The sequence below is a fragment of the Periplaneta americana genome, chromosome 12 (genome assembly GCF_040183065.1).
Source record: "Periplaneta americana isolate PAMFEO1 chromosome 12, P.americana_PAMFEO1_priV1, whole genome shotgun sequence".
Taxonomy (NCBI): domain Eukaryota; kingdom Metazoa; phylum Arthropoda; class Insecta; order Blattodea; family Blattidae; genus Periplaneta; species Periplaneta americana.
The window spans coordinates 11,807,113-11,832,833 of record NC_091128.1 but is presented as its reverse complement, the minus strand read 5'-3'; the positions used below and the strand labels follow the sequence as shown (position 1 = coordinate 11,832,833).

The 25,721-nt window shown below is 35.4% G+C and overlaps 1 protein-coding gene across 2 annotated transcripts in view; it reads right to left on the bottom strand.

Moving 5' to 3' along the window:
- Nucleotides 1–8,807: 8,807 nt before the first annotated feature.
- LOC138710176 (kinesin-like protein KIF23) overlaps nt 8,808–25,721 on the bottom strand; it is an 82,866-nt gene continuing 65,952 nt past the window's right edge. For both annotated transcript variants that reach the window (XM_069840810.1, XM_069840811.1), the window contains one exon: nt 8,808–11,131. In XM_069840810.1, coding sequence (XP_069696911.1) covers nt 11,039–11,131 — 93 coding nt within the window. In that variant the 3' untranslated portion in view covers nt 8,808–11,038. The remainder of the gene's footprint in view (nt 11,132–25,721) is intronic.

Here is a 25,721-nt window from a genome sequence, read left to right as displayed (position 1 = left end):
TCTCCTGAAAAATGTATTCCAAACAACATCCATCATTCACACTCTTCTGTAACACACACAAATTGTTTACAACATGCAACAATGTTGCAAGAAAGTTATCAAACTTTCTCACGTGTTTCTCCATCACATATCCACACCTCTGCCACATGTATATTAGCATGTCTTTGAGAACAGATGAATGAAAGTGGTAATACAAAATGGAATGTAATGTCATTATGAAGCCCTTATCGTGGAATTTGTCTCTAATGTTTTCATAGATAATTTTATGTCTGAAATACTCATCTTCCCTTCGAATTACAATTTTATATTGTCTAAAAAAATACACATTCAAGGGCTGCACAAATCTTGTAGTTTTTGGAGAGAATTTTTTGTTTTAATTGTCTTACCATGTAAAGTATTATTCACTTCATCAGCATATATAAATCCCACAAGCGTAGCTGCCTTCAGTAAGGGTTGCCAAAAGACACAGCATACTAAACAAATAAAAATAAAAATAAACATTTGTGTTATGATTATTATTTTCAAATGGAAGCTACCCTTGGGAAAGTACATTTATTCAATAATTACACTAGAGAACAACTGTTCCGCAGTAAAAAAGAAAGTTGGTAATTCATATGGAAACCGATGCCCTGAGTCCGAAAATGATTTCATTTTTTATGTATCACGTCTAGTTTTGTCGCAATTTCAATTTTTCGATATTTATTGCCGCGCAATATTCACTATACATTAAGCCGAGGTGCCCCCTAGCTGATGGCACTAAATTTCCACAACTGAATATTTTTATTCTAATATTGATCTCAGAATGATGTTTCATCATCCCATCCCCCATCACCCCATCCCCTTTCTCACTTTGCCGGGAAGTTGTTCTTTACAGAAAACCCTAATATACAGTTCTTAAATCTTGTCAGTTGAGCAGCTGGCTTAGTTCTGTGAACAAGTGTGAATTTTGTTACAGTGGAGTCCCTAGAATCGTAGTGCAAAAGCGTGATTTAAAAAATTGAATATGGCGAGTACATCAGGATTGCGTAGGAGACAGTGTATACAAAATCCTTTGAAGTTTTGCTATATTTGTGGGTGTTATATGTTCGATGGAAAAGTTCGTAAAATAGATTCGTTTGTAAAGAAGCTATATTTTGCTTACTTCAAAGTAAAAGTTGGTGACATGATAAATCATTTGCACCTCAAAGTGCCTGTAACAATTGTGTAGAAGGATTGCGTTGCTGGTATGCAGGAAAATGGAAAGCAATGCCATTTGCTATACCAATGGCATGGGATGAGCAGAGGAATCACTATGAGAACTTATTTTTGTATGTGTAATGTTACTGGTTACAACAAGGAAAACAAGAAATCAATTAAGTATCCAAATCTTCAGTCAGCTTTGAGGCCTGTTTCTCATGGACTTACCTGTACCTACACCACCAGCAAACTGGGATGACAGTGAATCTGAAAGCAGTTCCCCGAATGCAGATACTGAAATGTCTTCTGATCCAGATGAATTTGACAATTCACCAAAAAAATTTACCCAACCTGAACTGAATGAGTTGGTAAGGCAATTAGGACTCACCAAAAAGAAAAGTGAATTACTAGGCACTAGACTGCATGAGAAGAACATGTTGGCACCTGGAGTTACATTTTCGTGTTACAGGAATCGTGAAAAACTTTTCCGGTAATACTGTACACAGGAAGATAAGTGGTATATTGTACAGTTCTAAGAAATCTACTAAAACAGTTGGGAGAGGAGGTATATGAGCCCAAAAGTTGGAGGGTTTTATTGATTCTTCGAAAAGTAGCCTTAAGGCAGTATTGCTTCTTAATGGCAATAAATTAGCGTCCATACCATTTCCACATTCTACAGTCCTAGTGGAATCATATGAAACATTAAGGTTGGTTCTCGAAAAAAATTAAATATCATGAACATGAGTGGCAAATATGCAGTGACCTGAAGGTTGTTGGTTTACTATTCGGACAACAGGGAGGATACACAAAATTTCCATGCTTCCTGTGCGAGCAGATAACAGGGCCAGGAACAAACATTGAAACATTGTATACTGGCCTGAAAGAAAGCAACTAACGCCAGCAGACAAAAATATTAGCAATGTAAGTCTCGTTGCTCATAAGAAAATAAATACTTCCCCAGTTAACTTACATATAAAACGGAGTCATGAAGCAATTTGTCAAGGCACTAGACAAAATACTTTCTTGCTTCCAGTACTTATGTACGAACTCTTCTTCATTGTTACACGCTGAAATCAGGGAGTGAATATTTGATGGCCCACAAATTCGAAAACTGATGATGGACCATAATTTCACCAGTACTTACAATGAAAGAAACAGAAGAAAGTGCATGGAACGCATTCAAAGAAGTTGTGAAGACATTTCTTGGTGACGTGAAGGATCCATGGTACAAAGAAACTGTTGAAAAATGTTGGACAAGTTGAAAGTGCTCGGTTGTAACATGAACCTAAAGCTCCACTTTCTAATGGACCATATAGATTACTTTCAGGCAAATTTAGGAGCCCTCAGTGAAGAGCAAGGTGAAAGCTTCCACAGGACCTAAAAGAGGTAGAGCAACGCTACCAGGGACGTTGAGATGTAAATATGATTGCCGATTACTGTTGGAGTATTGAAGAGAATACTCGAGGACTTCACACACACTAAGATTCCATGGAAAGAGAAAAAGCGAAACCGAGGACGTCTAACATAGGCTACATTCTGAAGGTGAGCTCTCTGCTCTTATAATTTAGTTTAGTAAAATGTTTTGCTTGTACAGTATATAGGCTTAATGTTCCTGTGAATTCTTAACTGTTTATTTTATTGTTATACATCGTAGAAAAAAATAGATGAACGTGTTAACGAATCAGATACATAAAATAATTATATAATTTCTACGAACTTATAATTTTATTTTGTGGCAAAATAACGTTTTGCTACATTGCCAAAAAACCTGACGTGGTACGGCAAAACAAAATGCATTTTTGAATTCAGCAGGCCGAAATTAGTAAAAGTTGCATATTTATATTTATACCGCAGAAAAAAAAGTTCTCATTTGTTCCCTAGTGTTATTAGTAATCAGATAGAATATAAAGAAATTTAGGTGTACAGATGATTGCGTAAAATCTGAACAGAATATTTCGTCTTTTCTTCATTATACATCTTGATTACACAACTTTTAACACTATATCACTTCGGCAAACTTATGTGTCTTTCACATGTTAAACATGTTAACAGGTAATAAAATTTAACACGTGAAAGACATATTATACGTTTTCCGAAGAATATTTCATTATGTCTACAGCAATAATTTTCACAATTTTTAAAGGAATTCCAAAAGACTTAAAACATTCAACTGAGAATTTTGGAATTGTTCCCCTTGCTTCGAACAATAACCCAAATACTTCAATCTGTCCTTGCATATGATAATAATCCGTAAAGTATTCAATTGTATGGTCATAAATGGTCTTTCCTTCATCTACTGCTATGGGTTGTTCAACTGCAGTTTCAAAATGCATGGTGATATCATTTATCTGATCACTCCGGAATTCAGAAGTAGTAGTGTGTCTTTCTTAACATCCAGAAGAAATACATCTCTTACCCATCTCCTCACGTGATTTTTGTCAGTTTACAGGAAGTACTTGCATCGACCACGACATCAAATGGCTTATCTTTGTCTCTAAAAGTTGTTTTACTTTAGGTCCAAATTCTTAAAAGCATATGTACTGTCGTGTTCCTAGACTTCCAGCTGCATACTTGTGTACGAATGAGCAACATGCCATGGATTGCACTACTACTGCATTAATGTGAATTAAGAGACAAAAATTGACTAGAGCATTCATGCGAGAGCTGTGATACGGTGTTGTGGACGCAAGAACGACTTGTAACAACGACTTTCAAGTCAATATATTTCATAAACGAGGAAAAAGCAAAACAACCGAATATCACCACGCTTTTTAACGAACGAAAATTAGCTTAAATTTGCATTTTCATTAAATTCAATCATCATGATCTGGGTGGTTCCCTTGTAAGACTGGTGAAGAATATTTGTATAATGTTGAGATAATATTTAAACAGTGAAGTGACGGAGTAAGAAATAGTCAAGATGAGGGTTGATGATGATTAGGAAGCAAGGAATAAGAAGGAGAAGGTTAGGGGAGGGGGACAGGGAAATAATATAATAAATTGAAATATACAGGAAGAGTAAATCATTTAAGAGTTAGTAATTGTAAATGATAGAAATAAAATAGAAAATGGAGAAAGAATTAAATAGAGAATAAAATGGATAGGAAAGAAAACCATGAGTAGGAAAAGAAGGTGAAAGTATGATGGAGACATAGAATATATAGAAGGTGACTGGTAGAAGAAATGATATGAAAGTGAGAGGACATAGTAGATTAGTCTGTGAATAAGAGAAAATAGGAGCAGTTTTGGTCACGTAACGTGTAAAAATGTTAAAGTACTGTAATGAAAGGATATGCTGGCCCATATACGATAATGTGAAGGGCCAGCAGAACCGAATAATATGTTATGGGACAATAAATCATATATCTTATCATAGCCTAGCCTATCCCATTGTATCGTATCGAATCAAATCTCGTATATATATATATATCATATCGTCGGTCCAATGCCAAAACCACGAATGTGCAAAATCTTACTTTTGAGATAAACGCATTTTAATATTCAAAGAGCTCGGAAAAATCAGGTTTTATAGTTACATTTATGTTTTCACTGCCAACATGTGTAACTAGTTATGCTATTTCTTAGGACATACAAATTACCTCATTTGTTTCATATGTTAAGGACATTTTAAGGGTTTAGGTACAGCTTGCAGCAGTAAAATTTTGGAAATATTCAGTTTTTTTTCTCCTCCATTACTGTATTTTGTAAAAAACTGAAAATTAGTATGTGTAAAACACTGTCCTTCTGTTATATGAAAAAAAAAAATATTTTTACGATTTAAAAAAATTATTTACATTTTTTTTTTTCAAAATTCAGTTCACTGTGCAGTGATGAAGCATTTCCCACATAACTAAAAAACTATCCAACATTCTGTAATAAATTTTTTGTGTGTATTTATGCATGTCATATCTACAATATGATGCAAGATCACTTCTCTACCTTTGATAGACTGTCTGATAAAAATAAATTCATTTTAAAAAATGGTCAAATATCAGTACAAAACAAAAAAGTTATATTATTTATTAAGGAGTGTAGTTGAAGGAGCATGACATTGTAAACATGAGTTTCAGTAATAAAATAAAAGAGAGAAAATATGAAAAAGTTGTCCCGCACTGTGGCGTCGCGGTCTAAGGCAGGATGCCTAGGACTCGCGTTACAGAATGCGCTCTGGTTCGAGTCCTCATGGGGGAAGAAATTTTTTCATGAAATTTCGGCCAGTGTATGGGACCGGTGCCCACCCAGAATCGTGATGCACTTGGGGAGCTACAATAGGTAGCGAAATCCGGTTGTGAATGCCAGTTATAACGGCTGGGGGATCAATAATTTTTTTAAATTGTAATTTTTTTTTTCATGTAACAGAAGGACAGTGTTTTACACATACCAATTTTCATTATTGTACAAGATACAGTAATGGAGGAAAAAAATGTTGAATATTTCCAAACATTTTACTGCTGTAAGCTGTACTTAACCCCTTAAATAATTGTTCGTATTAGTTTTTTCTTCGCATGGCAGAATTTCAGAATGTTTCAAGTGCTGTTTGCAGACGTAATAAACTAATTGTGAAATTAACAAAATCTGAAACTTCCAAACCTGTACTAAAAGCGCTGGCATTAGAAGCTGTGAACAATAGATACCCACCAGAAGAATGGTTACATATCTACACAGATGGGTCTACTATCGATAACAACTCAGGATCAGGAATTACGTGTGCGTTATTCTCATTTTATCAACCAGCAGGACGTCATACAACAAATTTTGATGCGGAAATAATGGCTATTCATATCTCACTCCAACACCTACTATACAGAATAGATAAATTTCAAAATCCTGTCATTCTCTCTGATTCTAAAGCAGCATTATATGCAATAAATTCATATAAAATTATGTCAATCCAAATTAAAGAATGTCACAAAATGATCCAACAACTTCAAAAACTACAGAAAATAATTCAATTGCAATGGATACCTGCACATTGCGGAATTGCTGGAAATGAAACTGCTGACTTTCTTGCCAAAAAAGGATCCAATTTAATTCAGAATACAAATACAAGCCTCCCTTTTACATCCATCAAAAGACTAATTAAAAATAAATATAAAATCAAGCAAAACCAAGTACTATGTACCAAAGCCAAAGATAAAAATTGGAGCATTTTAATAAAAAAACCAGAAATTATTCCAGAAATCCCACGTAAATCTGCAGTAGCAAAATTCAGACTGCTTACAGAACACGATTATTTGGCCAAACACTTGAATAAAATAGGAATTTACACAAATCCAAATTGCCCTCTATGCAACAAAGAAGAAGAAATGACTGAAGATAATCTCATAACCTGTGAAGTTCTACCTGATGGATCCACCACAGAGAAATATTGGAGAGCAAGAACGCTAATGGCTTCGTTGCAAAGCCCGGCATTAGATAACAACAACAACAACAACAATTGTGAAATTAATGGTTTTCAAGTATTTTCAAGGATAATGGGAGGACTTATTTATGATTACGAAATTAATTTTATAGAAATTTTTCTCTTCATTCTTACTTTCTAAAGAATTCTGTTATTGCTACATACACCGGAAAATACTCATTTGTTCAAGAAAATATAAATCATTATTAAATACGATAATATTCTTCTTGTAAAGAGACAAACTCATAGTACTGAAAATATTGAGAAATATGAGAGAACACAATCACTATTCATACTTAGAGTCCTCATCTGCATAAAGTTCAGGTAAATCATCACGAATGTTTCTGTTGTATTTCAATGAGTTGCAAGATCCATGGTACTCCCTCGGTATAGGCAAGATCCTCACACATTATTTTGAGATCCTGGAATTTGGCTTCAGCAATGGACAGATCTGCACTGTAGACTTTTTGGGAGTGGACCCTCACTTGGCCTGCCTCTTGGTCTCTTCAGATTGACTTGATGGAAATCAGATCTGGATTTATCTTTAAAAAATATTTGTCTTGGTTCCGTTCTTAGATACTGCAACCAACGAACATTTCTTCATAGAATGTTGTTTTAAAGTCTTTCTTACGAAAATGACTAAGCTATCAAAGTCATCATAAAGAAGAAGAAGAAGAAGAAGAAAAAGAAGAAGAAGAAGAAGAAGAAGACGGTGAAGGTTTTTTTGGATAATACAAATCAATTTTGCCCATCCTTTAGGACAGGACTAAACTGGAACTTGTTTGATTTCTTATCTATCTTGGAATGTATAGAATCACATTCAATTTCGATATATCCATCTGAAAAAATCTGTGATCTTTGGTTTGTAAAGGAGAGTGCTAGTTCAGGAAAAGAATGCACATACCAATGAAGATAGAATTATTTTGTTGTTTCCTATGACTGTCTGACATCATGATTACTGTGTGAGACATCACATAGTTATAAACACAGGGAGAAATTTCTACTGTCCCACTTTTACGTTGAGTCTTATCCTTGATGTAACACTTTGTACCGTGATTTCCAAATTGTATATCCCCAGATTATAAACAGGCAATTTATGGGGGTAAAATATTGGATCTGCCTGTCCCTTTGGTGTATGTAAGACTGTTTGTAGTTCAAAATTGAAGAACAGTATTTCCGATCTAGACAAGATAATGCCTTGTATTCATTCCTAGCGTCTTGTGCGGAGTTCCTTTTTCCATGTGAAATTTATAATCGACATTATACATGTATTTTTTTAAAAGATAGAGTAACATTGTAATCATTGATAACCTGACTGTATTTCTTAATACCAACGAAGGTCTAAATCACACATTTTGCATCTCTCCTTAACTCCATTTTGAGCCTTATTAGTCAAACGACTTGTACTAAAATGTAAAAAATAATGGTATATTTGTTGGAAATACGTGCAACAATACTAATGACATAATTACGGAATCAACATAGCACCACACACATTGTTTCTGATATTAATAAAATGTAAAAATAAATAAATGAATGTGTGTGCTCCATTGTTACAAGTCCAATGCCAAAATCACGAATGTAGCACATTCGTTAATGCTGTCTTATTAGTTTGTTATGGTGTCCAGTGCCAAAATCACGAATGCGCCACATTCGCTGCTTTGGCATTGTACATTTTGATCTGGAAGTACATAAGTGTTTTAAGAATTGCGAATAACTCGGAATTGAATGATCATTCACTTATGTGACTTTGGCATAAGAATCTACACACCACACAGACTCAGAAAGTGCACTTAGGTGAAAATGCAAAATTTTGCACATTCGTGGTTTTGGCATTGGACCAACGATATCATTTATCATATCACTAAGACCACAGAATTTCACCTTATGCTTGTCCCCATCTCAGAAACGAATTTGAACACTGCCAAACTAGCAGACACCTACGCAAATTAAAAACTCAACATTTTTCTCCGAAAATTTTGGAACAAGGAATCTCTGCATTATGTCTTCTCGACTACTACGTTCCTAGTCCCAAGTATGAACCGAAGATTCTCTCTTCTTTTTTATTCTACAATTAGACCATGGAGGTCTGTTGCAATATAACTTACGATTTATTTCATATAATTTTTAAGCAGGTACCCGATAATGTGTACTGCTTTACATAATCTAAGGATTGAATTAATAGTCAAAATTATGTTGATAGACATTTACAAATAAAAACAGAACAAAATGTATTAGTAAATTATACCCTTATATTATACATAGTGCATATTTTTAAAACTAGTACAAAATTGTATCAACAGACGTGTAACACATTTTAACATTTTACATTATACAGATCTACCTGTGTGAAACCCTAGATCATATATATCCAGATTGCTCAGCCTTATAGCCTTCGACGGTAATAACTTTTGTCAGGTTTACTATTCTGCCATCTAATTGTTACATAGGAGTCACGTCATAACTCCCATTTGAATTGCATTACTAAGAGACATAACAAATTCAAACAAATACCTCAGTCTTTGACGGTCTTATTAATCAATTTTCTTTAATTATCTATTTATATTTCAATTTGTATAATCATATTTTTGTAAAAGGCCAGGGTCCAAGAGATCTGGTACTTTTAATAAAAAACATCTTAAAACTCAACTTTTGAATTGCATTAGCGACTGTACTGCCATCTCGTGTTCATTTACGTCGGACAGGTGGCGATCCTGGCAGTTGTTCTCTTCAAAGTGCTGCCGATTTTAACATAGGGATGAGCAATCTGTTACATATATGATCTAGGGTGAAACTAACATTGTTTCTAATATCAAAACATTTTGTATAAATACAATAAGCAAATGTAGCTTCATTGCGAATATTACACAGTGTAAGAAAACTGTAATAATGAATGTTAAATTCTTATGTAAGCAAGTTTAATTTATTTTCCAGGTGATATAATGGATTATAAATAAACAAAGCTGTAAGTTGTGATAAAATATGACAAATTTATTACAGATACCAGTACCTTTGACTGTGATTATACAAAGGTCAATTCAGAGAACAGCTCCACGAAACATCTCACAAACATTACAGTACCAATATGTACTGGTACCAGTATAGTACGAATTTCTACAAGTTTTATTAAAGTGTTTCCAGCATTTCAATCTTTTTTAAACTTGAATTTGTTACACTTGGTTCATAGATCTCTATACATTTCTTGGTAATAAACGCACTGCGTCCAGCACGTCTGTTGCAATCTTTATTATGTGGGAATTTTAAGATGTGAATTAGCGGTACAATAAATAATTTGAATACTGAATCACTGAGTTAAATTACTGAAATTAAGCTACCAATATATGAAAAGATGTAACTTAAAATGTCAATAATTTGAAATTAAAATTGTTCATAACAATTAAGAACTTTGAATTTAAAAAAAAACTGAAAACTTTAAAGTACACTGTGTGCCATTTTCTGTGTATACTTCCAAATTATTGGTACCAGTATACAGGATAAGTCATAAGAGTGTTTGAAAAACGCGTGAGAGTGCTCCTGGATCAAAAATAAGAACAATTCCTTATATGAAAATTTGATGGAGAATGCTCATTTATTGGAAAACATAGTAATAATGGCTTTTGTTTTCATAAGTATCTGTTCACATTATTGTATTGCTTTTGTTTTGATTTTGTACCATATTACTGTGTTTTTGTTTTGATTGGTCGCAGTGGTCCAGTGCCTTGGCCACCCAGATCACCCGACCTCACCTCATTAGATTTTTACCTTTGGAGTAACTTGAAGGCTGTCGTCTATGCTACACCAGTAAATGATGCAGAAGAGCTATTGCAACGTGTTGAAAATGCATGACAATTGATCCGTGATGACAACATGGTGTTTGAGCAAACTCACCTGTCATATGTACATCGTACTCAGGCATGTGTAAACAGCAGAGGGGGACACATTGAGCACCTTTTGTAAACGTTAAATGACACGTTTCCAAACATGTACTTGTGACACAACAATAAGGGAACAAAACATTTCTTCAATAAATAAGCATTTTCTGTCAAATTTTCATATAAGAAATTCTTATTTTTTTATCCAGGAGCACGCTCACACGTTTTCCAAACATACTTATGATTCACCCTGTATAAAAATCCAATGAAAAATTGAAGTGTCTATGACGTCTTCAAACTTATAGGTTGTTCATAAAAACTTCGTTGCAAAAACCAAACATTATTAGAAATAGTAGTTTTAAGTATTTTTAAAATTTACTAAGTTGTATTCACAATAAAAATAGCATTACTTAAAATAGTAGGTTGCCATAAAATGGGTCAATAGGAATGTTGTCCTATTCACCCCAATTTACGGCAACTTACTATCAATCAAGTACCGATTCCAGTATTTGTAATGTATTTTCTAACAGATCCATTAATGGAGGGGAAATTAACGAATGACTTTCAGTTATATTTACCACAGAATTGTTTAAGCTACAGCATTTGTTGTACTACCTCTTTGAGGCAGAAGTTTTGGAGACTTCAGTGACTGTTGCTGTGCTGGCGAACGATGAGTTTCAGCCTGCAAAGTAATAACAATAATAATAATAATAATAATAATAATAATAACAATAATAACAATAACACTGATAATAATAATAATACAGATAATACTAATAATAAGTAGTAGTACCAATAACAACAAAAGTAGCATTTACTGTATATAGCAGCCTTTTTCCAACCTTTCTCAACATGTGGCACACTAAAGTTGTAATTTAAAATCCCGTGGAACAATCTAAACCAGTTATTCCTAACTAGAGATTTATAATCATAAAAAAGTAAAATCACATTTTTAAGCTTGGTCTTTGTGGCGAAAAAGGTTGGGGTTTATCTTGGGATTCTCCATTTTCCCCATATTAGGTTTCTACATTAACGTAGTATCGAATTTTGTTTTTAACTGAAGGTGGCTAGTGCGGAAAAGTTGCGACTTGTGGCAGGAAGACTGCAGGAGAAAGAAAATTAAATTTAGTCAATATCTTATGTCTCTGCATCAATATTGAAGATTCGAATTTATAATGCACACTTGTAAAACTTATTACGACAGTCTGCATACCTATACAGCTAACCCCATCAGCCAGATCTTTTAAAAGTAAGCTAATAGAGTACAGAAGGGAAGCATCTGGCCCAGTATGTTCTTGCTGCCAATAGGGTTAAGTGAGAGAAGAGAGGGATGCTGGCAGTCAGGGTTGCGTCTGCCCAGTAGTCGTATTTGGTAAGCTATACTGGCCAGGTTTGTATCGCTGTTCCTATGAAATCGTGTGTCATATCAGTGGTTTAGTGTAGATGTAATAGCTTTTATGCCCACGTTAATTCTGTACTCGCCGTGTTCATGAGAGTACTTTGTTCGCTACACCAGGACCGATAAGATAGTCACAACTACCAATCTATAAAGATATGATAACACATTTTCTTTGGATCAGAGAGTTAAAGACAAATGAACCAGGTGGAAAACACCCTTCAGTAAAAGACATCGCTCATGCAATTGCCGTCAAACTTACCGAGGTTTGGAAAGTAGCTTGTCTTCCTGCCATCAGCAAGTGTAGAGTAGTGGAAATGATAAAATTACACCATAGTAAATATTGAATATTCTCAAATCGCACAAACGAAGTGGGTCAACCCCAATGGCGCATGAGCAGGATTTTATTAATAAAGCTCGAAATCTGTTTGATATATGCATTCAGACCCGGAAAGCCTCTGCGAATGTGGGTGAAGTAGGAAAGTTCTATCGAGAGAACTATCCTTTTTAATTGACCAGAGAAATGAACAAAATATGATGTCGGAATATGTATGATAAGCAAGCCTAGGGAGTTCAGTAGTTTAAAGACAGGTTAATAATACACAAAGTATGTATTGCTGGTTGTGTTTGTAAAGAAACGTCTTCCACCTAGTCCCGAAAGACTACCCATTTAACTTCATACTAGTGATCGGTTGTCTGGTTGTTGATAGCTAGCATTCCAAGAGTACAGGCGAGTACAAGTCTACTGTGCACAATTACTATGCCGAAAGTTTCACTGAAAAAGAAGATAAATTAAAGTAACTTGTGGAACTATACGGAAGTAAGTACTTTTGTACAGATAATATTAATATGAAATGTAACGTGTGCCACACTGTAATAAGGGGCGAGAGTTCCAAATACATAGAAGAGCATAAAAACTCAAAGACATGAAGCTCATTTACAATTATTCATACGTAACAAGAAGGAAGCAAGCTCGCCTTGTTTCAAATTCTGATAGAGACAATGATTTTTTCCAGGATTTGTGTGAAATGATGGTGATGGAAAACTCCCACTTTAAGAATTTTATAGAAAGTTGTACAGGTAGAATTGCCCTATCTGAAACAACTCTACGTAAAGGATATTTAATGTCATGTTACGAAAATGTTCTGCATAGCATTCGAGAAGAAATATCTGATAACATTTGGGTTTCTGTAGATGAAACCAGTGATAGTAAATGTTGTTGGCATACTCAATCCACATAACACGGGGAAAAGGTTATTCCTGTACTATTTTGCAGTTCACTTTGTCAAACATAACGTAATCCTTTTGTTTTACGCTAAAGTTTGGGCGAGGAGTTGTTTTTGTTGTAGTCTGTACTAAAACACCCGTGTACGTATCGAATACTCACTGTGTGTAACAAGTGTCAGGGTTCAATAAACCTCCTTTCATACTTAACTTGTAAGAACTGTTTACCTGCTGAAGTCCCGGGCTTTGATGATAAGTCTTTCTTGTGTTAAATTTTAACGTACCTTGTTAACATGTTTCGACCTTTTTTTTTTTTTGGTCATCTTCAAAACTGGTCGTTGTTGATGTTGGCGCCTCTTGTTTCCTGTGTGGGTGCGTTCGTAGTGTAGAGTCAAAGAGTGTATGTGTTTTGAAATTGAGTTGTGTGTTGAGAATATCGTTGGGGTGTGTTTTCATGTATCTGTATATTTCGTATTGTTCTAGTGTGTTGAGTTTCTGGCTTTTTGGTTGGATGTGCAGTATTTCCATGTCTTTGTTGATGACTCTGTAGGTGTGGTTGGCATTTGTGATGTGTTCTGCATATGTGGAGGTGTTTTGTAATTTTGTTATGGCTGTGATGTGTTCTTTGTAACGTGTTTGAAATGATCTGCCTGTCTGTCCTATGTAGAAGTTGTTGCAGGTGTTACATTTGAGTTTGTATAAGCCTGTGTGGTTGTATTCGTTTGTTTGTGTTGTTTGTGTGTTGAGATGTTTTTGTAGGGTGTTATTTGTTCTGTATGCGATGTTGTAATTTAATTTCTTGAACGAGGTTGCAATTTTATGTGTGTTTTTGTTTTCGTATGTTAGTTATCATACATATTCTGAAGTGATACAGTGTTAAAAGTTGTGTAATCAAGATGTATAAAATATGATGATTGGCAATATCAACATTATGGCCACCAAGACACTACTTAAAAGGAAAGAAAGAAAAGGGAAGAGGCTCATTCGCCAACGATCTGAAGAAATGCGACTTCGATTCTGAGGAAGAGAAAAACAGATGTCAGTTACAAGCTCTGAGTCTTCACCTTCGGCCACTTGGAACAGCAGTGAAGCAGTGCGGATTCTGACTTCAAAGCGAAGACTTCTGCTGCTTAGGCTCACTTGTCTTTATCAAAATTACCTTCAGGACAGGCGTGTTGAGGAGAAACGTGGCTTTAATTGCAAAAGCCGAAATACCTGGGGCAGAAGTTACAGATCTGTCATGTCACACTCAGGTCGTTGAAAGATTTGTAAAAGTGGTAACTGATGCAAGTAAATCGGTGTTTGGACAAGAAGCTACAGATCGCTACACTCGAGCAAGACTGCGGTCAAGAAAAGAAATTCCATGCTTCGAAACGAAATCTGACTATGCAGTATGAAACTAACATTTTACACTGCAGTAAACTACTAAGGGTGGGTGGAAGGAATGGAGCTGGAAGTGCAGCCAGTGTTGCCACGACCTACTCACGAAAATCAGGAAAAAATCATCGAAAAAAAACAGGAGATTACAGTAGATTAATAAACATGAATTTCCTCTTTGTATTATATTATTAATTACAAAACCGTGTACTGTAAGAAAGATGATATGTTGTGTTACTATATAGTACATCCCTAACCAATGAAATGGAACAATTTTGCTAAATAAAGGCCTAATTACTGTCATCTCTACTCAGCGTATGCTATTTTGTTTTTACGTAGCAATGTCTTATTGACAATGTTTCGCATTAAAATGTATGAATCAGGAGGTTTTCGTATATTCACAAACGATTTTCGATAGAACAAGATTTATTTTAATGGTGATATTAAATACAGTACTGCATTAGCTGCAACTGTAACAGACAAGAAATTATCCCTTTTCTTGCTTTTGCATAACTACCCTTTAAACTGTTCATCATTTTCCCACTCTGATTTATAATATTCTGGGAGTATTTACTTTTCTTTCTTACTGGGACACTTTCACTCATTTTAAAAGATCACTGTGCAAGATATGTAACACAATTACCTACACTTCACTCTCTCACCGTTTCACGTGCACACAATCAGAAACAAATTTCACTACTGAATAAGTTTCTTTTTTCCTCTGTTTCCCGGGTACCCAAAACAATAATGAAATAACTTATATCACATGCTTATGTTACATGAAGATTATATACCTGAGTGTGTGTGTTTGGAGGAGGGTGTGCATCCTTTCGTGGTAAGGTTTCAAACATTCAGTCTCTAATATCATTTTGTAATTATGTTTAAACTATCGAGTGGATTGGCGAGGGACATAACTCTGAGCCAAGTATATAAAACATGGTCTTTATCTGCAGTGTGCTGTGTGGTGATATAATCTGCTGCTTGACTCCAACCGAGAAGCGACACCTTGCTTCTTGTAAGCATCATTGTGGCGACGCTAACGAGTTAGGAGCAGGGAGACAAATGCAAACATTGTTTGACTTGTGTATAAGATGCAAAAATAAGACATGGTGACATAATAATTATATTTGTACTAAACTAATGAACTGAAAATCCGGGCATAGAACTAGGTGACTGCAGCTTGCCAAAAGAGCAGGAAAAATTCGGACTTTTGACAAAAAAATCAGTAGAGCAGTAGATTCAATGGAAAAACAGGAAATCTCCTGCTAAATCAGTAGGTATGGCAACACTGAGTGCAGTCACCTCCTCGTGGTGAGCATTGGGTTATTTCTGAGTGTAAATTTAAAGATAAAAATGAAGAGCTGCAAAAAAAAAAAAAAAAAAAAAAAAAAAAAAACTGAAAACACACAGAGCATTAGGCTCGCGAAACTTTAGAGCTGATGCGGAGACACAGGATATTGTCGAATTATTATTTTCTTTTTTTCTGCGGTCTTTCTGTCACAGGTTGCAACTTTTCTGCAATAGCCACTTTTACTTTTCGAAAAAAAAAAAAAAATCGATACACCCTATTCTACATCATTCCATCAACATTTCTCCATTCCGTCGTAATTCATAGAATTTCCCGAATGCCGGCTGGCGACGCATGGGGGGGGGGGGGCTAGCCTAGGGACGAGTGGGGTTGCCTGCTCAGAACCTGGGCACACAGCGAACCTTAGGGCGGTCAACCAGTGTGTGTTTGGGAATGTGCTTAGCTTGAGGATCAGCACAATAGATCTAATAAGGTCGCTGTGGTGGATCATAGTGCCTCTTCCCTCAAATTCAAATTCAATTCAAGGTTGGTACGATATTCTAACTTGACTGAACTGGAAACCCTGGTAGTGCGTCAGTCATTCTCTTCTCTGCCGATCGCAAACATACACTACGTGTAGTCAATGTTTACTTGTGCCATGTTCATTGAAAGTTAACTTTTGTGGACTGCCTTTTTTTTTTTTTTTTACTGCTCTTTTCACTTTTTACTTTTCCAATTTTTGCTATAACTACCTTTACCAGTGGCGTAGTGTCAATGTAAGCTAAAAAGCTCAGCTTCCCCAGTTAATAATAATTTCATAATAAACCTGCAGTCTATGGACAAAATTATTTATTAATTTTAATAGAATTTATAATTACGCGTTAAATATTGTGATGTGGCAGCTCAGGATGATTTGTGATGCAGCAGCAAACTAGAAGCCTGCACACACCAGCTTCCAAGCAGACTGGTTTCTCACACTCATTCTTCTGTCTATCCCACCCCGCAGATTTTCCATCCCTTTCTAACTAAACTATCCTGGTCGCAAGGGTAGCAAGAAGCTAGCTTTTACATTGAAAATAAGTAGTTTCCGAGTTATCCCTTTCGTGAGTTGTGTTCAGTTGAAGTGTTAGTGTGCATTGTGGCTGATATAATAAATGAGTGAAATAACAGTTCCTGACACCAATTTACTTGAATTTCTTAGGACAATTCTATTATCAAGACTGACTTATGAACAAAAGTGCTATTTAAAAAACAAATGACCGACTCCCTTGCTGTCAATGAAGGACACAACCAAAAGACAGATGCATATTTACGTAATGATACTAATACTGTATCTATTGACCATTAATATTGTGATTTCTCTAACTATGACAGGGAGTGAGCTAGTGTTATACTATACATGTCTATTTGATGTGTAAACCGTGAATCATATTTTACTACGTACTATTTGAGGTCATGCCTTATTGGTGTTACTTACGAGGTTCCAACCAATCTTTGGCTGCTGACTTGACATTGACTACTAGGCCTATTTACTTTAAGACTATATTTTTGTAATACGTTTTCTCATACTACATGAAAGACAACTTGAATTAGCTTCCCCTGCTCAAAATTTCATGCTACACCACTGACCATTACTATTTTTATTTTCTCGCGGCACACCGGATGTAAATGACTGGTAGGCTTATGTAACAGGAAAGTATGTATTTATTAATTCACCATGAGTTTTAAGTGTAAATAGTGAATTCTTTCAGAAACAAGAGAGCAATAGAGCAGTTCATTTTTACAGTCGTGCCAGTATTTGATATTATAATAAGTAAAATTTAAGCCACATTTTGATGTGCCACAGATTCTTAAAAAAAGCGAAGAGAAAGATGCTAATTGGAATAAAAAAAGATACAAAAAATTCGACAAATTTATACAGCAGTGATCCAGTACAAATACCTGCACTAACACCATGTGACAGTAACAATAACTCATCATGAACGAATGAAATGATAGTTTTAACTGAAGACCTGAGAATGATAAGTGGATAAAGACCAAGACAGTAGTTTTGAAATAATCGAGAAAAACCATTTTCACAATTTTTTTCAACATTCAATAAATGTTTTAATAGTCACTGAAAAGTTTCGGACATCTTTTAACATTTTATACCATTAAAGTAAACATTAATTTAATCTCCAATGAACAATTAATAAAAAAAGAAGGACGATGGAGTTATCCAGTTCTCCTCTCAATGAGAATTCTGAATTTCTTTCAATACAAAATGACAAAAATGCGAAATTAAACACTAGCTACACGAATAACTCTACTTAAAATATGTTTTAACATTAAAAGAATAATCATTTTATGCCGTTATAGTAAAAATAAAATAATTCCCTTTATATTATTTTCAACAATATAAGAATAAACGTATCCAGTTCTCATACTCCAAAAAAGAATTCAAATTATTTCAAGACAAAATGTATATGTAAACGTAAATACTATTCGCCAAAATAATAATGTCTGCAGTTAGTTAAAAGAATAGGAAACATATTTATATTCTAGTATTTTGACTCTATGTCCATATCTATGTCCTTGTTATTAATATCCACACCTACTCACGAATATGATCATACAACAATTTATACACTGAAGGAATGAACTGCTCAAGCTTCAAAATATCACGCATTTTTTTTTCTGATTTCTTGTTAATGACGATTCGTATAGATTTCCAGCTAAATCCAAATTAATTTCATCCACATGCACTCATTTCTTGATAGCAACAAAAGTATTGGATACGAGCATGTTGTGTCTCAGAAATTGCAATATTTTCACTTGAATATACAAAGATTTTACATATTCTACAACTCAAATAGTAGAAAAAATCGTAAAATTGTAAGTTATATTTTATTTAACGACGTTCGTAACTGCCGAGGTTATATCAGCATCGCCAATGTGCTGGAATTTTGTCCCGCAGGAGTTCTTTTACTTGCCAGTAAATCTAGTGACAGGAGCCTGTCGCATTTAAGCACACTTAAATGCCATAAATCTGGGCAGAGATCGAACCCGCAACCTCGGGCATAGAAGGCCAGCACTCTACTGACTGTGCCATCCAGGCAGACTCAGATAGTAGAAGTGCATAACATTATATCATACCTTGCACTTATACCTAACAAGTATGCATCTTGTACATTTTTGTCTTTTAAGTCATTAAAACTGTCAAGAATACTTTTCTTTATATCTACAGGAAACTTCTGTGTATTGCATTTGCAGTCCTCAGAGTTACGTTTTGGAACTAATTTTCCACTGGTGGACATGCATGCTTGTCCACTATTGATGTTAAGTTTTCTTTTCATTTTCCATTTTTCATTGATTTAGATCGCTTCTTGAACTTTACGAGAGATTCCTGAACAACATTATCATCATTATCACTTGAGTCTGTCACAACATAACTTGGATCAACAACAATGTCATCCGAAAAATCACGAAATTTCAGAGAAACTGCCATACATTAGACATGCCTGTTGTACATACCACGCTACTCTGCTGTCACATTGAGAGTGAGAACAGGATAAGTCTGGTCTTTGTCCACTTCTCCTTCTCAACAAAAGTAGAAATCTAGAAAATTATAACATTCAGAGCCATGTAGTTCTCTTTGTCAAAGTATTTGACTATCATTTCACGCCAGTAGATGGAGTAAGGGCTATACTGGGTGTTCATTTCAAAGTGTGTCATGACGTCACTGTTGTGAGTCAGCGATCTGAAGCGAGTTTCAGCTTTTATGTCAGAGAAGTTGCTTAATAATCAAGGCGTTCAATCTGAACTTGAGAACGTGTACAGTATAACTTGAACGTCGTAGCAACAGATGGCGGTCTGTACGGTCTGTGTGCTACCATAATCTCTTTCGAACTGTGTTTTGCGCAGGCAAGTCGTACGCAGGGTATTTGTTATCATCGGTTGCGTACGGCAACATTCCACAACACAAATCAAATGCTCCATGTCCATGTGGTCTGTCGAAGTTAATGTCAACAAATACGTAAGTAAGGGTACGTACACGTTGTAGTGACGATAAAAGATAAAAGAAGCAGCGCTGCTATATCAGAGAGAATTGAAGCATGCATTGTCATTGAGGTGTGCATATTGGAGTAACAATAAAGTGAAGATACACGATAAAAGCGACGAAAAAGAAAAGTTTCATTTTCATTGCTCTTGTCGTTCATATGATCTCTGATTAAGATAATATTAATCTGTATAATTACCGGTAGTTATCAATATATCCGAATATTAATCGATTTATTATTATTTCGGGATATTAAATTAATTATTGTAGATATTGCCAAATCGATCAGTTGTGTATTTATCCGTCATATGTTATGTGATCACAAGAACCAATCACAACACAACGAATTTATACTATCTTTGAGATGAGAAACGGATTTAATTTTGTACGTATTTAAGTTATATTAACCTTGAACATAGCAGTTGGTATTTCCTATAATCTTCTTTCATTAAGTGGATGCATAGAATATTTTCTATTGATAAATCAAAATGTTCGCTTCCCGCATCCTCGTTGCTCCGATATGAACACTTGATTCTTTGATAATACCAAAGAGTCGCTATGTAGTTTCTTTTATCGTTTATCGTTGCTCCAACATGTACAGTTTCCCTGAAAAAGGATGAGACGATTGAATATTCCTAAGTCTCAGATGTGAGACACTGCGCATGATCGGAGACCAGAGCACTGATACACAAGATAACGAATAATGAGTTACTTAAATTCAGACTATTTGGTTTGTTACTAGCATCGTTCCGAAATTCACTTCAAAAACTGCAAAAAATATGATAATATTACGTAAATGAAAGATAAATATATACATAAATCGTATAGTTAAATCGACAATGGACCTTCATGACTAGATCGACACTCCACACAGAAAGGAAAGCTTTCATGTCGTTTCAATAGCTCAGACGGTAAGACTTCTGCGTGTTGTGTAGAAGAGTGCGAGTTCGATTCTTAGTCTATACAACGATTTTTTTTGTCTAAATAACGTTGAAATAGCTAAGTAACGTTGAAATAGAGTTTTACAAAGTCCTGAGTTTAAGTGTTAATGATCGCAAACAATACAAAATTACAAGTTATAATATTATAAACGTTAATCTAATGAATGCATTTATACACACACACATATACAATGTAAATGCATATATATTAAAAACTAACAATTAAAATGAAATTATAAAAATATATATAATAATAGACAAACTTTTACAAAGGTTTAGAGTCCTTAGGCTATGTAATTTGTTGAGTAATTATTACAATATTTTATTAATAGCTTTCCCATATGTGTAAGAAATGCACTCGCACAAAACAATTTTTGTTAAAAGTATGGCTTTAGATTATTTCATTCTCACACCTTCAGTTAATTTTAACTATTTTATCTACGTGTTTGCAATAGTGTTTAATTTAGTATGCATTCAATTTTATTCATGTTATGATTGAATGGAAAAGCACTGTTGCAGTTATTGACTAATTACATATATTAATACTAATTATTAAATGCATCTGTTAAGTAACCAATTGCAGTATCTTTTGCAAAATCTTTAATATTTAAGTTGTCAATATTTCTGTACTATATACTATAATACGTTAAAAGAATTTGCAATAGATTTGGGATCCTCTACTTTATAATCATTGGTTTTAGTGAAAAAATATTTTCTTTCTTAGGATATCTACAAGTTTAAATTTAATAATATTCCAAATAGATTTAATTGCATTATCTGAATTTTGTACTTTTCTATTCAAATATATTCTATTTCCCCTCTTTCATAATTTTTGATAAATTACACTGTACTCCTTGCAGTATTTAAGAACATGAGGATCATTACATTGCAACTCATTACATATAGATTCTTCTTTTTAATACATGAGATTTTGAAGTCCCTGCGTTATCTACATGTTTTTACTTTTGATTTTTTCACAAAATTGAGTGGAGAAAATCCACTGAAGTGATTATGAAATTAAGTGAAAAATGCAATACATTAACTCTTAATATCAGTAGTACCAGTATCATATATGTTTTTCCAAGATTTATTTTGTAGACATAAATGTAAATAATCATTAGATACAACATTTACGATCCTTTCTTAGTTTTTAAATTAATATTTTGAAATTGTTCAGTGACATTGGAAACACTTAGGATTTGTTAATCATGTTCAGACAAGCCATTGATTATAGGTTCTGTCGAATAGGAATTCAGTCTAATTCTGTGTACAAAACATTTATCAATGGCTGTGCTACTTCAGCTTAGATTTAATTTGATTAGTTTCGCAACAGTTGGACTTCCTGTTATATCCTGTTATTTAGATATTTAATTTAGGGTTGATTTATTAACTCTTACTATGCAAGATGTCTCTTATTTCAATAATTCTATATCACGTTAAATAGTCATTGTCTACAATAAAGTATTATCGTCATCCCTCATTTCTCATCGTAATGGCGAACCGACGTGACATGAGACAGCGAGTTATAGCTCTAGTTGAGGCTGGATATGGGGCTAGATCTGCTGGCCATTTGGTCGGTGTTCCTGGAAGTACAGCCGCGAGGTGGGTTATCGTTACCAAAATTTAGGGGAGGTCGAAAATCGCCCTATTCCTGGGTGTCCGCGGATTTCTTCATTGGAAGAGGATGCTCTCTTATTCGAGACAGTTCGACAGGACCCCTTTCTGACTGCTAACGAAATAAGAGCAGTATCTAACTTTCCCGGCTCTTCACAGACTGTGATCAGCAGGTTGAGGAACCACGGTATTAGGAGCCGGAGGGCTGCGCAAATGGAAATATTGGGGGAAGCACAAGCTGTCGATCGTCTTGCCTTCGCTACCAATCGAGTGGATTTCGATTGGAGAAATGTAATTTTCTCCGACGAAACAACCATCTCGAGTGATTACGAAGGTCCTGTCCGTGCCTATCGTGAGGATGGTCTCCGACATGACCAGCGCTATGTGCACCGACGTGAAAGATCGGGGCGCTTCAGCATATCGTGTTGGGGGTGGATGTCTTACGATGGACCTGGCATTATAGAAGCATCTATGGCCGGTTTAATGCGGGAACTTACGAGCACATTCTGGAAAATATATTCCTTCCCTCCACCCGAGAACGTTTTCCCGAAGGAACATTGCTCTTCCAGCAGGATAGCCATCCCGTGCACTATGCTGCAAGCATTCAAAAATGGTTTCAAAGGAGACCCGAGATCGAAATCATTAATTGGCCTCCGAAGTCACCTGATTTGAATGTCATCGAAAATTTATGGGTGGAATTGAAAAAGAGAAGGATAGTCCCTATGCCCACCGACGCCCTCGAAATCGAGACGAATTGTGGGATCAAGTTGTTGACACCTGGGAAGATCTCGCCGGGGACCAGAACTTATTTCACAACCTCGTGACATCCATGCCGGATCGACTTAGATCTGTAATAGAAGCTGATGGCATGTGGACAAGATTTTAAGTTAACAGGTCTCTTTTTGTTTCTTATGATTTTTGTTTGAGGAAGAATACTTTTAACTTCCAAGTAAGTTTTATTTTTTTTTTTGACGAGGTTCAGCCAACTTTTAAAACCCAGAAATTGGGCATAAATTATTCCATATTTTTCGACAAATTAGACAGTCGAGGAACTCTGAACAAATTAATTACACCACAATAAAAAAAATGTTTTACCCGGGATCGAACACGAGACGTTTCGGTTATACAGCGGAACCAACACTCTACTGTATGAGCTACCGAGACAAGACAGTGACAGCAGCAGTCCAGAATGTAGATCCCTTAGCAGGCATTTGCCATTCGGTACAGTGAAGCAATGATATTTTGTTACTCGAGCTATGTTGTGAAATCCTGGCCTTAAATGGCAGTCTTCTTCGTGATCCTTATTCTGGTCCTTGTCTTTGTTGTGGTCCTTGTAACAATTCTTGTACTATTTCTCATGTTATGTATCGTTACGTCGATATCGAGTGAACTGCGCTGTAGAACTTTAACTTCCGACAACCAAGAATCGTCTCATTCTTTTTAAGGGTAACTGTACGTACCCTAATCGTCTTAACTCTCTCCCCATATCCAGACAGTAAGAAAAAAACCCACCTCAGTACATGTTTCCAAACAGTTCACATTCCTGCCACTACCAGCGTTACAGTACATATTCTTCAGAATGAACGCCGTACTTGCTAGGCAACTTCTCTGACACATAGGTTATACACCTCTGCGGAAGTATAGGAAGATTGAATTCTCTAGGTTCATCGACTAGCCAGATGACGGCATACAGCGAGCCATGACACACTTTGAACTGAACACCCAGTAGTTGCGTTTGGCATTTAAATCTCAATTTCATAAAAAATGGTCTTTATCCACTTTTCATTCTCAGGTCTTCAATTTCAATGTCATTTAGATCAGTTGTCATTTAAAACTTATGAATTAATAAGTTAGTTTGGATTTATCAGTAATTTATTTTAAATGTAATTCCGCACAACTTCAATTCTGCACCAACAACTGGAGGTATGCGGAAGACAAACTAATATAGACAATAGCGAGTAATTGGCTTATTCATGCAATATAATGTTTATGCAAAAACTTGTATCACAAATTTACCTTCAGTAATTCTTCAGAAGAAGAAGAAGACTGCAAATCAAGATTTTCAGGCATAACTCCCTGTAAAGTTGATTTGAATAATTTCGAGGGAAAAATTGTTCCGGAGCCGGGTATCGAACCCGGGACCTTTGGTTTAACGTACCAACGCTCTACCACTGAGCTACTCGGGAACTCTAACCGACACCGATCCAATTTTTCCCTCTATATCCACACACCTCAAAGTGGGCTGACAACCGTCAAGCAACCAACTTTGAGTGCACACTAACTCCGTGTGACTTAAATTGTGGTTTTCTGTTAACGAACAGTAACGTGTATTATGCAAATCAAGATTTTCAGGTATAACTCCCTGTAAAGTTGATTTGAATAATTTCGAGGGAAAAATTGTTCCGGAGCCGGGTATCGAACCCGGGACCTTTGGTTTAACGTACCAACGCTCTACCACTGAGCTACTCGGGAACTCTAACCAACACCAATCCAATTTTTCCCTCTATATCCACAGACCTCAAAGTGGGCTGACAACCGACAAGCAACCAACTTCGAGTGCACACTAACTCCGTGTGACTTAAATTGTGGTTTTCTGTTAACGAACAGTAACGTGTATTATGCAAATCAAGATTTTCAGGTATAACTCCCTGTAAAGTTGATTTGAATAATTTCGAGGGAAAAATTGTTCCGGAGCCGGGTATCGAACCCCTCAATTATAATCTTGATTTGCATAATACACGTTACTGTTCGTTAACAGAAAACCACAATTTAAGTCACACGGAGTTAGTGTGCACTCGAAGTTGGTTGCTTGACGGTTGTCAGCCCACTTTGAGGTCTGTGGATATAGAGGGAAAAATTGGATCGGTGTCGGTTAGAGTTCCCGAGTAGTTCAGTGGTAGAGCGTTGGTACGTTAAACCAAAGGTCCCGGGTTCGATACCCGGCTCAGGAACAATTTTTCCCTCGAAATTATTCAAGAAGAAGACTGTTCGAGAACTGTGGAAAGAGCTCGAGGAGATATGTAGGGTGGCCAAATAACTGATCCTTGGCCATGTTGGTACAAGTCACTATCAGATGAGCTTGTAGAAGAGAATGCAGACAAATTATTTAGAATGCGTTTCAACTTTGAAAGCGGTTTCAAAGTCTCATTTGCTGATTCCTGAAAGCAATTAGTATCAGATGATGTAAACAATAATTTATTTATTTATTTATTTATTTATTTATTTATTTAGGATATTAACGTGCAAAACAACAGCACAAGGCCAATTACTGTTTAGCACAAGAAACAAAACAAATCAACAAATGATGATGAGAATGAATGATAGAAAATGGCAGTGAGATGAAATACAATGAATATAACAGTCTATAAGTAATATTGTAAAGATATGCAATTG